We start from the raw sequence: 12,545 nt of genomic DNA, 5'->3' as shown, positions 1-12,545 counted from the left end.
GAGCGGCTTGTGGCCGCTAAGCCCTGCTCTTAAGTAGACCTGTTGAAATGAATACACGCAGCGAACAGAACACGAGCCCCTTCGTTTGAGTTTGGAAGTGTTAACAGAAGAGCTTGAGGCTCTTAGGGTTCTGGGTTCGAATCCCATGTTGAGCGAAGGATTCCTTCATCGCAGAAATGTTATCTGATCTCACTGTATTCCCCCCCCCCCCCTTGTTCAAAAGTTTAACCAAGGGCCAAAACCAGGGTCTAGTCTTCAAAGCCATCCTCTGGCTTCTGAGCATGTGCAGAGAGCCCCTGCGTGTGATACCTTTGAACCCAACATTGGACCAAAGACTCCTGCATTGCATTGAACTGAGTGACCCTTGTGGCCCCTCCTGCAATTCCACGAGTCTATGAAACTCCATTGGGCAGAAGCCTCTAAGGCTCTAGTCCTCATGGGGGGCCGATTTACCGTATTTTTTGCTCTATAAGACTCACTTTTCCCTTCCTAAAAAGTAAGGGGAAATGTGTCTGTGTCTTATGGAGCGAATGCAGGCTGCGCAGCTATCCCAGAAGCCAGAACAGCAAGAGGGATTGCTGCTTTCGCTGCGCAGCGATCCCTCTTGCTGTTCTGGCTTCTGAGATTCAGAATATATTTTTTCTTGTTTTCCTCCTCCAAAAACTAGGTGCGTCTTGTGGTCTAGTGCGTCTTATAGAGCGAAAAATACGGTAGATAGGGATCTCCCTTATAAAGGCCACTAGTCCTTCTGCTTCTGTATTGTCTACACTGATTGGCAGCGTCGCTCCAGGGATGTTCCTGGCCCAATCCGCAGAGGATTAAACATTGGGAGGGGACCTTCTACATGCAAGGCAGGTGTCCGAGCTGTGGCCTGTCACCATTTAGGGCCAGAAATCTGCCGCACGCCAAACCAGAGCGTTGGTCCATCTCATTCGATATTGCCTGCACGGACTGGCAGCAGCTATCAGGGGGGTTTAGATGCAAGGCAGTTCCCAGATCTCCCTGGAGATTGAACTTTCATTCAGAGCAAATACTCTCCCATTGAACTGACACCCCTGGCACCAGAAAGCCGCAATTTTGGCCTTAATTCAAATTAGACTTTATGGGGGGGGGGGGTTAAGAAAAAGCCTTTTCTGAATATGGTTTGAGGCAGGAATTTGCATCTCTATTCAGGAGGTTTCTAGGCAGAAGTTGGGCGGAATTCGTTGCCTGTGATTCCGGGGTTGGACTAGATGACCGTGGGGTGTCCCTTCTGATTCTTCGCACAGACTTCAATTTTCCCCCCTGCCCTCCTTTCACAGGTTGATTGCGCCACACGGAGCAAACCTTCGCCCAGTGCCAGCCCCATGCAGCCTTCCCGACCCCGCAAACCCGGCGCGGTGATCGAAAGCTTCGTGAACCACGCTCCGGGTGTTTTTTCGGGGACGTTTTCTGGTAAGTCTTCATTGACCCTTAACTCCTCTTCCTCCGAGCCCTCCGCCTTTCGTGGGAACAAAATACGGCTTCGTGTTGCGGTGTGTGTGTAAGCTTCAGAACATCGCAGGGTGCTTTTGCTTGCTGAAGAAGAGCCCTGTGGTGCAGGTCCATGTGCCGTTTTTACAATCAAAAATGGACCCGAACGAACTGTGGGAGCCAACTGATGGGTTTCTGTACAAAGCAGGTCTGAACCTGATCTGTGCCGGTTTCCGACAAGAGAAACCCAAGTGAATTTTGGAGCTCAACATTTCTAAAAATTTGTATCTGTTCGCCTGGCGCCTTCATTATACACCTTTAGGCGCCAGGAAAAACGTTCCCTTTTAACCAGGCCTTTGGCTGATATGAATTACATTCTATGACCTTCCAAAATGTGTTTTTTTTTTCCAGTGGGGTGGGGGCTATTGGGTGGTTGTTTTTATTCTTATTAGTTGTTTTGTGGTTTTATATCTTGATTTTATTAACTGCCCTGAGACCCCTGGGTATAGGGTGGTATATAAATTCATATTATTATTATTTATTAAATGGGCTTGTTGGTTGTGGTTTGAGAAATCTGTGACATTCCAGCCCCTTCAAAGGATGTTGCAGAACTCTGATAATATCCACTAGTGCTTAGGGATAAATTGGGGTTCTATTCTAGACTTATTCAACTTTTGGTCCCTCAAACGTTGTTGGCTAAATCTCTCACCATGCCTAACCACTGCTTGGGGGTCGTGGGGTTTGTAGTTTGGAGAGCCAGGATTGGAATACTCTCTCGTCGTCCGGCAACATTGAAGAGGGGGTTTTTAATCAGAGGTTGTTACGACCACCTGCCAGGAAGTACCGTATTTTTCGCTCTATAAGACGCACCAGACCACAAGACGCACCTAGTTTTTGGAGGAGGAAAACAAGAAAAAAAATATTCTGAATCTCAGAAGCCAGAACAGCAAGAGGGATCGCTGCGCAGTGAAAGCCGCAATCCCTCTTGCTGTTCTGGCTTCTGGGATAGCTGCGCAGCCTGCATTCACTCCATAAGACGCACACACATTTCCCTTTACTTTTTAGGAGGGAAAAAGTGAGTCTTATAGAGCAAAAAAATACGGTATTTCGCTGTGATTCCCAATTTTCAGGGGGTTGGACTGGATTCTGTTGATTCGAAGAGTTACCCCAGCCAAGCTGCTTTTAAAAAAAGCAAAAAACCAAAGAGAACACTGGAGAGTTTGCTCCCTGGCCCAGATTATGGCCACTTCTACTTCTCATGTGGACTAGAAACCTGCCCTTCAAAAGCTTTAACATTCACCCTAAGCAAGCGCGGGAAAGGGAAGTTAACAAGACTCTTTTCTGACAGTCTCCCTCTGTAGGCGGCGGCCTCTCCTTCCTTGGGGGCTTTTTGGGAAGTTGAGATCCCTGCGTTGCCGGGGTTGGGCTGGATGACCTTTGGGGTGTCCCTGCCCACTTTACAATTCCAACTTTTCCCTCCGCACAAATTCTGGGGGAGGGGGAGGAAAAACCAGCCAAGCAACTTCATGTGTTTAGATTGAGAATCAATAAACCTTGAGGACTAGCGACTTGACCTTGCTTCTCCCTCGCAGGCACTTTGCACCCGAATTGCCAGGACAGCAGCGGGCGGCCCCGGCGGGACATCGGCACCATCTTGCAGATCCTCAACGACCTGTTGAGTGCCACGCGGCACTACCAGGGCATGCCCCAGTCCCTGACGCAGCTGCGGTGCCAAACACAGTGCTCGCTTTCCTCGACTTCTTCGTCGCCATCGTCGCCCCAATCCCCGGATCTCGCCAGCAACACTACCTCAGAGAAAATCGCAGCAGCTGCTAGCCAGTCCTTACACTTGGGCGCCCCCTGCGCCAGTCAAGTGGCAGCGTCTAAGCCTTCCGGTGAGTCCTGCCTCTGAAAAAGAGTCCAGAATGTGGCTCGGGTCATGAGGTCTAGTAACTTGCTTTGCTGTTGGTCTGTAAGGAAGCTGCCGCTTTTTGCATGCAAAGGGCCCGTGTTCGAAAGCCGACCTCTTCAGGTAGTAGGGCTCTGTCTGAAACCCCTGCCGGCCAGCGCTGTGCTAGATCGAGCGATGCACAGAATAAGCCCAAGTCCCAAATTTGGAACAGTGAGGGCTGCCCCTTGCGGACTTTTGTGACTCTGCAAGGGGCAGCGTTGTACATGGATATATTTAGGCAGCGCCGTAGCCCCAAGGAGCTTTCCTTGCACAAGGTCCCGGGTTCAGTTTTCCCCTGGAGAGCTGCTGCTGTTCAGTGTAGGCAGTATTGAATTACATGGGTGTGATATCGGGCGCGTTCCTTTTTGCTCCTTTCCTCCATTCCTCCCTTCTTAAAAGAGGATGCGGGTGGCGCTGTGGGTTAAACCACAGAGCCCAGGACTTGCCGATCAGAAGGTCGGCGGTTTGAATCCCCGCAATGACGGGGTGAGCTCCCGTTGCTCGGTCCCTGCTCCTGCCAACCCAGCAGTTCGAAAGCACACCAGTGCAAGTAGATAAATAGGTACCACTCCGGCGGGAAAGTAAACGGCGTTTCCGTGCGCTGCTCTGGTTCGCCAGAAGCGGCTTAGTCCTGCTGGCCACGTGACCCGGAAGCTACAAGCCGGCTCCCTCGGCCAATAAAGCGTGATGAGCGCCGCAACCCCAGAGTTGCCCGCGACTGGACCTAATGGTCGGGGGTCCCTTTGCCTTTTACCCTTCTTAAAAAAGGGAGATGCAGCCTTGAAGGTCCTCTTAACGCCTGCGTGCAAATGGGGCTCAGCAAAAGGAGAGGACTTGATATTTTATTTTATTTTATTTTATTTTATTTTATTTTATTTTATTTTATTTTATTTTATTTTATTTTATTTTATTTTATTTTATCTCCCCCCCCCTTCCCCCCCCAAGTGAGAAGTTATCCCGCCTGAGCACGGTGGGATGTTTTGTGTTACATGCAGAAGCTCCCTGCAGAGTAAGTCTGGAAGTCGGGGAGAGGGGATTGAGAGAGAGAGCAAGGAAGAAAAAGATGTCTCTTGGTTTTCTATTTGGCTCGGATATTCTCGGTCACGGTGACCCTGCTTGTTGCCAAGGATGAAGTGAACAGCTTCTGTCTCGATGCTAATAGGTGACATTAATCCCTTCTGCAAACCCTTCCAGTTTTAGCCTCTTCCGTTCAGTTTCCGTGGGTGCGGTTTGCATACTCTCTTGCCTAAAATCCCCCCCAAAACGGCTTTTTCTCCTGCGTGCTTTTAATGGGTCACTTTGCATTCACGACCCGTTCTTCCCGGTTTGGATCTGCTAAATTGGGGGGTTCCCTTTCCTCTGGCAGAAGTGAGAATCTCCATTTGTGCTTCTGTTCAGTTATGTGCCCTCTTTACTCTCAAGGTCTCTGCCCCCAGGCACTTACAGATTAAAGCTGATTTAGACCACTCCAGAGGTTTTGAGCAGCACCCCCCCCCTTGCCCCCTTCCTCCGTTCATGGATAGGAACTGTAGTTCGAAGCGTTCAGAGGGCGCAGGGCTATGGAATTATGGGGGGAAGTACGTGAATGACTTTTGACCAATCCTATCCTACTTATCTAACGTGGGTGGCGCTGTGGGTTAAACCACAGAGCCTAGGACTTGCCGGTCAGAAGGTTGGCGGTTCGAATCCCCGCAATGACGGGCTGAGCTTTCGTTGCTCGGTCCCTGCTCCTGCCAACCTAGCAGTTCGAAAGCACGTCAAAGTGCAAGTAGATAAATAGGTACCACTCTGGCGGGAAGGTAAACGGCGTTTCTGTGCCCTGCTCTGGTTCGCCAGAAGCGGCTTAGTCCTGCTGGTCACATGACCCGGAAGCTGTATGCCGGCTCCCTCGGCCAGTAAAGCGAGATGAGCGCCGCAACCCCAGAGTCAGCCACGACTGGACCTAATGGTCACGGGGTCCTTTTTATCCTACTTATCTAAGTCCCATTGGACTGAAGGAGTTATTTTGCAGACGGGAAACACATAAGTTGGAAAGGGACCCCCAAAGTCATCTAGCCCAAACCCCTAAAATGCAGGGATCTGTGTTGCCCGACGTGGGTTTAAAAATCCCATGCCATCCCAAATCCAATTTAAGGATTAAACTTGACCAAATGTTGCATGAGGACCCCGTAGAACAGGCACCCCCCAAACTCTGCCCTCCAGATGTTTTGGGACTACAACACCCATCATCCATGGCTAACAGGTCAGGGATGATAGGAATTGTAGTCCCAAAACATCTGAAGGGCCGAGTTTGGGGGTGCCGGCAGTAGAAGAACATCTGGATTTGTTCTTCCAGAGGTGCTGGGATCCCACAACAAAAGTGGCGTTTACATGGTCCTTCCCTGCCTCTCATTCGATCCCGCACAACAACCCAGTCCTGTGAGCTTCGTGGGCAAATAGGGCACGATTCGAACCCCAGTCTCCGCCAGCTTCTAGTCCGACATTTAAGCCGCTGGACCGCCGTTGCATTGATGAACTGTGAAACTCCCTGCTGCAGGAAACCCATTGAAATTGACATCCTGGTCCTTCCCCTGGGTCTACTCTTGAGTAAAACCCACTTGGCCACCCTCCTTTTGCGTGCTGTCGATTTTATCCTCAGTTGGTAGAGCACGAGGCTCTCTTCCTCTTAGGGTTGTGGGTTCGAATTCTGCCTTGGGCAAACGTTTCCCGCATCGCGAGCGGGTTGGGCTGGATGACCTTCAGCGTGACCACGCGCAATGGCTCCTTTCCTCTTCTCTGTGTTGTTTTGCAAGCCCCGTGGGGACGAGTAAGTAGAAGTGGGGGGGGGATAGCTCCCTCTATCTTTTTTCTCTCTTCCTGCTTTCACGCCTCTTCCTCTCCGCACCCCCGTAGGCTGTGTGTGGCAAAGGCCCCCGTCCCAAAAATAGCAAGGCGAGCTGGCGGGGGCGCAGAAGAAAAACCGACACGGTTACTGCTTTTCTTTCTCCTCCTCGGCGGCCCACTCTCGCCCCTCCTCGCCGCCACCCTCTCTCTGTGGCACAAACGGAAAATTGGAGGCTCCTCTCTCCTCTTCTGCGGGAAAGAGGTTGACAGTTTTCTGTCTGACAGCCAAGTTCTGGCAAAGCGGCGTTCCAGGCTGGGAGGACGAGGGCGGCTCTGCCTCCTTCCCCCCCCCCCCCCAAAAAAAATCTGGCAATAACCTCCGAATTCCCTTCCCTGCCTCTCTCTGTGTCTCCACCACATTTGGGTTATTTAAACAAAAACACTATTGGGTTTGCAATTTTCCTTGCTGCAAGAATTGCAGGTGGGACACGACTGTGGGATTTTTTCCTTCTCTCTCTCTCTCTCTCTCTCTCTCTCTCTCTCTCTCTCTCTCACCTGCCCTGCTCCCTTCCTGGACTTTTGGACCAGGCCGTGCAGGATTTGAACCCGCTGCCCCTTGGTTTGAAATTCACCCAGCCCAGGCTACAAAACAACAGCAACAACAAACTGCGCTGTGTTGCTGTGTGGGAACGAAAGGGAACGCAGGCCGTGCTGGATTTGAACCCGCTCCTCTTGGGTTGACCTTCATCCAGCCAGGCTACAAAACAACAACAGCAACAAACTTGTTGTTGTGCAGGAACGAAAGGGAACGCAGATAAGCCTCAGCCGTAAGCGGTAGCTGCGAGGCTGTTCTTGCTGCCCTCGAGCCAAGTCCCTAGTCCTCTTCGAGGCCGGAGATGGCTCCAGGTTTAGAGACTCTGTACAAAAACACAAATTTGATGGGACCTGGAAACACCTCGCAAGAATCACTTTTTCCCTAGGAGACCTCGGACAGACACCCCACACTCTCCAGAAACCTTTAGCTCCTCTCATCCTCCTCCTCACACGCTGCCCTATATCCGTCGCACGCTGCCTGCCAGAGTCTGTGCCCCCCAATCTGCCCCCCCCTGCGGAAAAGACTGGCAGCTGGCGACGTGTCTGTATTTTTTTACGCTCGTGCATGAATCGTGAGTTTTGTGCATCTTTCGGATTCCACCTTCCGAACCTGTTCCTTGCTTGCCTATCTCCAGAGTAATTTTCTCGTCCTCTCCCCCAATCTGGCCACTTTCCTTTCTGTTTCTTTGGGGGGGGGAAGTTGGGTGGAAACTGGTTTTTTTGGGGGGGTGGCGTGGCTGTCAGAACGTGCCGAAGTGTGTCAAGCACACCAATTTCTGTGCGCACACCTGTGGGTTGGTGGTTGTGTTCATCAAGGGGGCGAGGGAGGGAGGGAGCCGCCCCCTCGTTTCCTAGATTCTCTTTATTTATTTTCTCCTCGCTGCATGAAAACAGGTCACCCTCCTTTCTTGCCCCCGTTTCTGAACCATAAAAGGTTTTGACGGCTGGTGTGTTGTTAGGTCTTGGTGGGGCTGCATTGTTGGGGGGCAGGCGGCCAGTTGCCGACCAAAAACGCGAAAGGAAGTGGGACGAAAAAAAGAGTAGCCATGTAGGGGTTTTTTTTGGGGGGGGCGTCCCATTTAAATGGGAAAGCTAGGCTAGTTTGCAGATGGTTTTTGTCCCGGAGAGATCTCCCTGATGAAAACATTTTTGCATGTTCTCTAGTAAGGTAAAGGTAAAGGGACCCCTGACCATTAGGTCCAGTTGTAACCAACTTTGGGGTTGCGGCGCTCATCTCGCTTTACTGGCCGAGGGAGCCGGCGTACAGCTTCCGGGTCATGTGGCCAGCAGGACTAAGCCGCTTCTGGCGAACCAGAGCGGCACACGGAAACGCCGTTTGCGTTCCCGCCGGAGCAGTACCTATTGATCTATTTGCACTTTGAGGTGCTTTCGAACTGCTAGGTTGGCAGGAGCAGGGACCGAGCAACGGGAGCTCACGCCGTCATTGCGGGGATTTGAACCGCCGACCTTCTGATCGGCAAGTCCTAGGCTCTGTGGTTCAACCCACAGCGCCACCCACATCCCTTGCCAGGTTGATATGCAACAGATAAAAACGACGAATAGCGATCGTCCCTTGATTTAATTCGAATAGCGATCGTCCCTTGATTTAATTCTAATTAAAAAAAAACAAAAATTGCAGGGAGAGTCGAGGTCGACTTGAAACCCCGTGGATTGTTGAATGTTGTTGTTGTTTAGTCGTGTCCGACTCTTCGTGACCCCCTGGACCAGAGCACGCCAGGCCCTCCTGTCTTCCACTGCCTCCTGCAGTTTGGTCAAACTCATGCTGGTCGCTTCGAGAACACTGTCCCACCATCTTGTCCTCTGTCGTCCCCTTCTGCTTGTCTTTCCCAACATCAGGGTCTTTTCCAGGGAGTCTTCTCTTCTCCTGAGGTGGGCAAAGTCTTGGAGCCTCGGCTTCAGGATCTGTCCTTCCAGTGAGCACTCAGGGCTGATTTCCTTCCGAATGGAGAGGTTTGATCTTCTTGCAGTCCATGGGACTCTCAAGAGTCTCCTTCAGGGATAGTTGAATAGACCTCCCCAATTATGAAACTCTTTTGCTGGAGGGCGGGCATGTCTTGCCGTCCTCATCCTGTCCACAGAGTCAGTCTCTCTCCCTCTCTCTCATCCCAAGGCATTAGTGCAATCGTGGTCTCCTTCGATGGATTCCTCTAGAATAAATACCGCCCCCAGATTATGTCCTGCCTGTCACCAGCGCGGCGCATAACTTCCACCTCCTGCTTCCCTTTCGCTCTCATTAGTGCGCATCGCTCAATCTTTTCTTCTCCTTTGGTCTCTTCCCCCACATAATTTGACGCGGGGGGAAACTGAGGCGCAGGGTGTGATCGGCGGCTCGGCTATCCTTCGGCTTTTGCCTTCCTGGTTCTGCAGAGGGGAGGGTGCTTTGATTCATTTAAAGGGGGGGACAGAGAGAGAATGAATGGCGGACCCTCCTGGCAAAGTTGCTCGTGGGCGGGATTCGAATCCTGGACTCTCTCGGCTCCTAATCCGGGACTGTTAGCCACCTTGAGTGGGGGGGGGATAGCTCAGCGGGTTTGAGTGTGTTGCTGAAATCAAGAAGGTTGCAGGTTCGATATGCGCTGAATATTCCTGCATTGCAGGGGGTTGAACTAATAATAATAATAATAATAATAATAATAATAGCTGACTCTCGGGGCCCCTCTACAGTGCTTTTTTTCTTAAAAAAATGCGTTTAGGGGGTACTCTCATTTTGACTCAAGTAAATCACCATTTTGCAGAAAATATATACTGCAAATGGACAAAGCTACAAAAGATCCACAAAACGTTTAAGGGTATTCGTACCCCTGTGTGTGTGTGTGTGTTCCCCCCAGAAAAAAATCACTGCCCCCCTTGCAAGGTAGGACATGAGGATTTAAAAAGGCTGCAAACAGCCCGGGGGGGGGGCGACCATTTGCACGCACGCAAGAAAAAGAAAACCTTTGCGTCCTTCAGAGGAAAAGTGAGATATAAATGTATATAATGTTTTCACAAGGCTCCCTTTTTCGTTTCGCTTCCCTCCCCCCCCCCACCTCGCCATTTTCTGGCGCCTCCATCTCTCCCCCCCCCCCCCGCTCTTGCAAAAAACCCCGCTCAATTGTTCTCCCGCCCACGGGCTGCTATAGCAAAGCCGCGGAAAGGGGGGGGGTTAGATAGAGAAAAAGGCACCTTGTTGACGGCAGAGAGTGGGCGGCACGAAGTCAGGGGTGACTCCTTGTTCTCTCCTCTGAGACGGGAAGTGTTCGAAACCCTCTGGGGGGGGGGAGAGGCGAGAGAGCTAGAATGAGAAGAAAGAGAGAAAGTATATTTTTTTTAAAAAAAGAAGTGTGCAAGAGAGCCATTGTTTTTTTTTTTGATGCTCCTTGGGCTTCCTGTCTCTGTTGCCATGGAAACGGGATCCTGGTTCTCCACAGATGCTTTCCCCCATGCTGAGGTGATGGAAAGTCCTCCATTTCGAGGCTGGCGCACACCCGGCGCGCCTGCGATTTCGCTCTCCCAACACGCACACACACACACCCCCCCAGGGCATCGGGGTGTTGAATGTTTTATTTTTATTTCCTCCAATCTTGGTGGGAAAGGAGAGGTGTTCTTGACGGAGCTGCCAGGCAAGCCATGTTGCTTTATTTATTAAATTTGTAGGCTCCCTTCCCATCAAAGCATCCCGGGCAGTGTGCAGTATAAAAAACACAATAATAATAATAATAGGTAAATGTAAAGGGACCCCTGACCGTTAGGTCCAGTCGCGGCCGACTCTGGGGTTGCGGCGCTCATCTCGCTTTATTGGCCGAGGGAGCCGGCGTACAGCTTCCGAGTCATGTGGCCAGCAGGACTACGCCGCTTCTGGCGAACCAGAGCAGCGCACGGAAACGCCGTTTACCTTCCTGCCGGAGCGGGACCTATTTATCTACTTGCACTTTTACGTGCTTTTGAACTGCTAGGTGGGCAGGAGCAGGGACCGAGTAACGGGAGCTCACCCCGTCATTGCAGGGATTCGAACCGCCGACCTTCTGAACGGCAAGTCCTAGGCTCTGTGGTTTAACCCACAGCACCACCTGCGTCCATAATAATAATAATAATTTGTTATTTATACCCCGCCCATCTGGCTGAGTTTCCCCAGCCACACTGGGCGGCTTCCAATCGAGTGTTAAAAACAATAAAGCGTTAAATATTAAAAATTTCCTAAACAGGGCTGCCTTCAGATGTCCTCTAAAAGTCAGATAGTTGTTTATTTCCTTCACATCTGAAGGGAGGGCGTTCCACGGGGTGGGCACCACCACCGAGAAGGCCCTCTGCCTGGTTCCCTGTAGCTTCACTTCTCGCAGGGAGGGAACCGCCAGAAGGCCCTCGGAGCTGGACCTCAGTGTCCGGGCTGGATGATGGTGATGGAGACGCTCCTTCAGGTCTACTGGGCCGAGGCCATTTAGGGCTTGAAAGGTCAGCACCAACACTTTGAATTGTGCCCAGAAACGTACTGGGAGCCAATGTAGGTCTTTCAGGACTGGTGTTATGTCATGTGGTGTTGGTGGCCACTCCCAGTCCCCAGTCTGGCTGCTGCATTCTGGATTAGTTGCAGTTTCCGGGTCACCTTCAAAGGTAGCCCCACGTAGAGCGCATTGCAGTAGTCCAAGCGGGAGATAACCAGAGCATGCACCACTCTGGCCAGACAGTCTGTGGGCAGGGAGAGTCTCATCCTGCGTACCAGATGGAGCTGGTAGACAGCCACCCTGGACACAGAATTGACCTGCGCCTCCATGGACAGCTGTGAGGGGCACAGTTACCCCATTCAGGACCAGGGAGTCCCCCACACCAGCCCGCCCCCTGTCCCCCCCCAAAACAGACCTTCTATCTCTGGGGTCACCTGATCACTGAGACCAGCAGGATTCTGGGACCACAGATAAAAGAGGCTGGTAGACAGGGAAATAGTGTTGTTGAGGTTTTTTTGCATGGCTTTCTCCAAATTTCCCCCGTTTCCAACGCCTCGTTTAACGTTTCTGTGTTTTTCCCCTCGCAGGCGACCGGTTGCGGCAGACGGAGGACCGCGCCACGCGCTGCAAAGTCGAACGCCTGCAGCTTCTGATGCAGCAGAAGCGGTTGCGCCGAAAAGCTCGCCGCGACGCCCGCGCCCCTTACCACTGGCTCCCCAACCGCAAGTCCAGCCGCACAAACAGCAACAGTAGCATGTCGAGCGAAGGGAGCCTGGACCTAGACTTCGAAGACTCTGTGTGGAAACCGGAAGTCAAAGCGGACATGAAATCCGAATTTGTTGTAGCATAAAAGGAAAACAAACAAACCAAGACCGCAGGGAGGGGAGGACGAAGAGACCGAAGTTTTTTTGGGGGGGTGGGAGGGGACATTGAACGGGAATCTGGGGGTGGGAAGAAAAGACCATTTAGTAATAATTAATAATACGTTTTTGGGTCCGTGCGAGCAAAGTCCTTGGGTGCTTTGATCCTTTTAGAAAACAAGATACACACACACACGAAAAACAACAACACTTATTGGATCGCGGCGGACGGACCAGCCCTACGGAAATCTCCATAGGCAGATTGGAACAGTATTTTCTATTCTTTTCGAAACTCTTCTTTTTTCGTTTTGAGAACTGAAGCGGCTTGGGACGGAGCGAGAAAGAGACTTTCCCTCCCAAAAGTGGACTTGAAAGGAACTTTTTATTTTTTGAAAATTCGGTTTTCTCTCTCTCTCGGGTGTGTAT

The 12,545-nt window shown here is 51.4% G+C and overlaps 1 protein-coding gene across 2 annotated transcripts in view; it reads left to right on the top strand.

Annotated features, from left to right (window-relative positions):
- Positions 1-12,117, top strand: part of MIDN (midnolin) — a 47,219-nt gene extending 35,102 nt beyond the window's left edge. For both annotated transcript variants that reach the window (XM_079960755.1, XM_079960756.1), the window contains exons 6-8: positions 1,302-1,434; positions 3,045-3,347; positions 11,847-12,117. In XM_079960755.1, the coding sequence (XP_079816881.1) occupies positions 1,302-1,434; positions 3,045-3,347; positions 11,847-12,109 (699 nt within the window). In that variant the 3' untranslated portion in view covers positions 12,110-12,117. The remainder of the gene's footprint in view (positions 1-1,301; positions 1,435-3,044; positions 3,348-11,846) is intronic.
- Positions 12,118-12,545: the final 428 nt, after the last annotated feature.

The sequence above is a fragment of the Podarcis cretensis genome (assembly GCF_951804945.1).
Source record: "Podarcis cretensis genome assembly, chromosome: 18".
NCBI lineage: Eukaryota > Metazoa > Chordata > Lepidosauria > Squamata > Lacertidae > Podarcis > Podarcis cretensis.
This window is presented reverse-complemented; position numbering and strand designations above follow the sequence as displayed.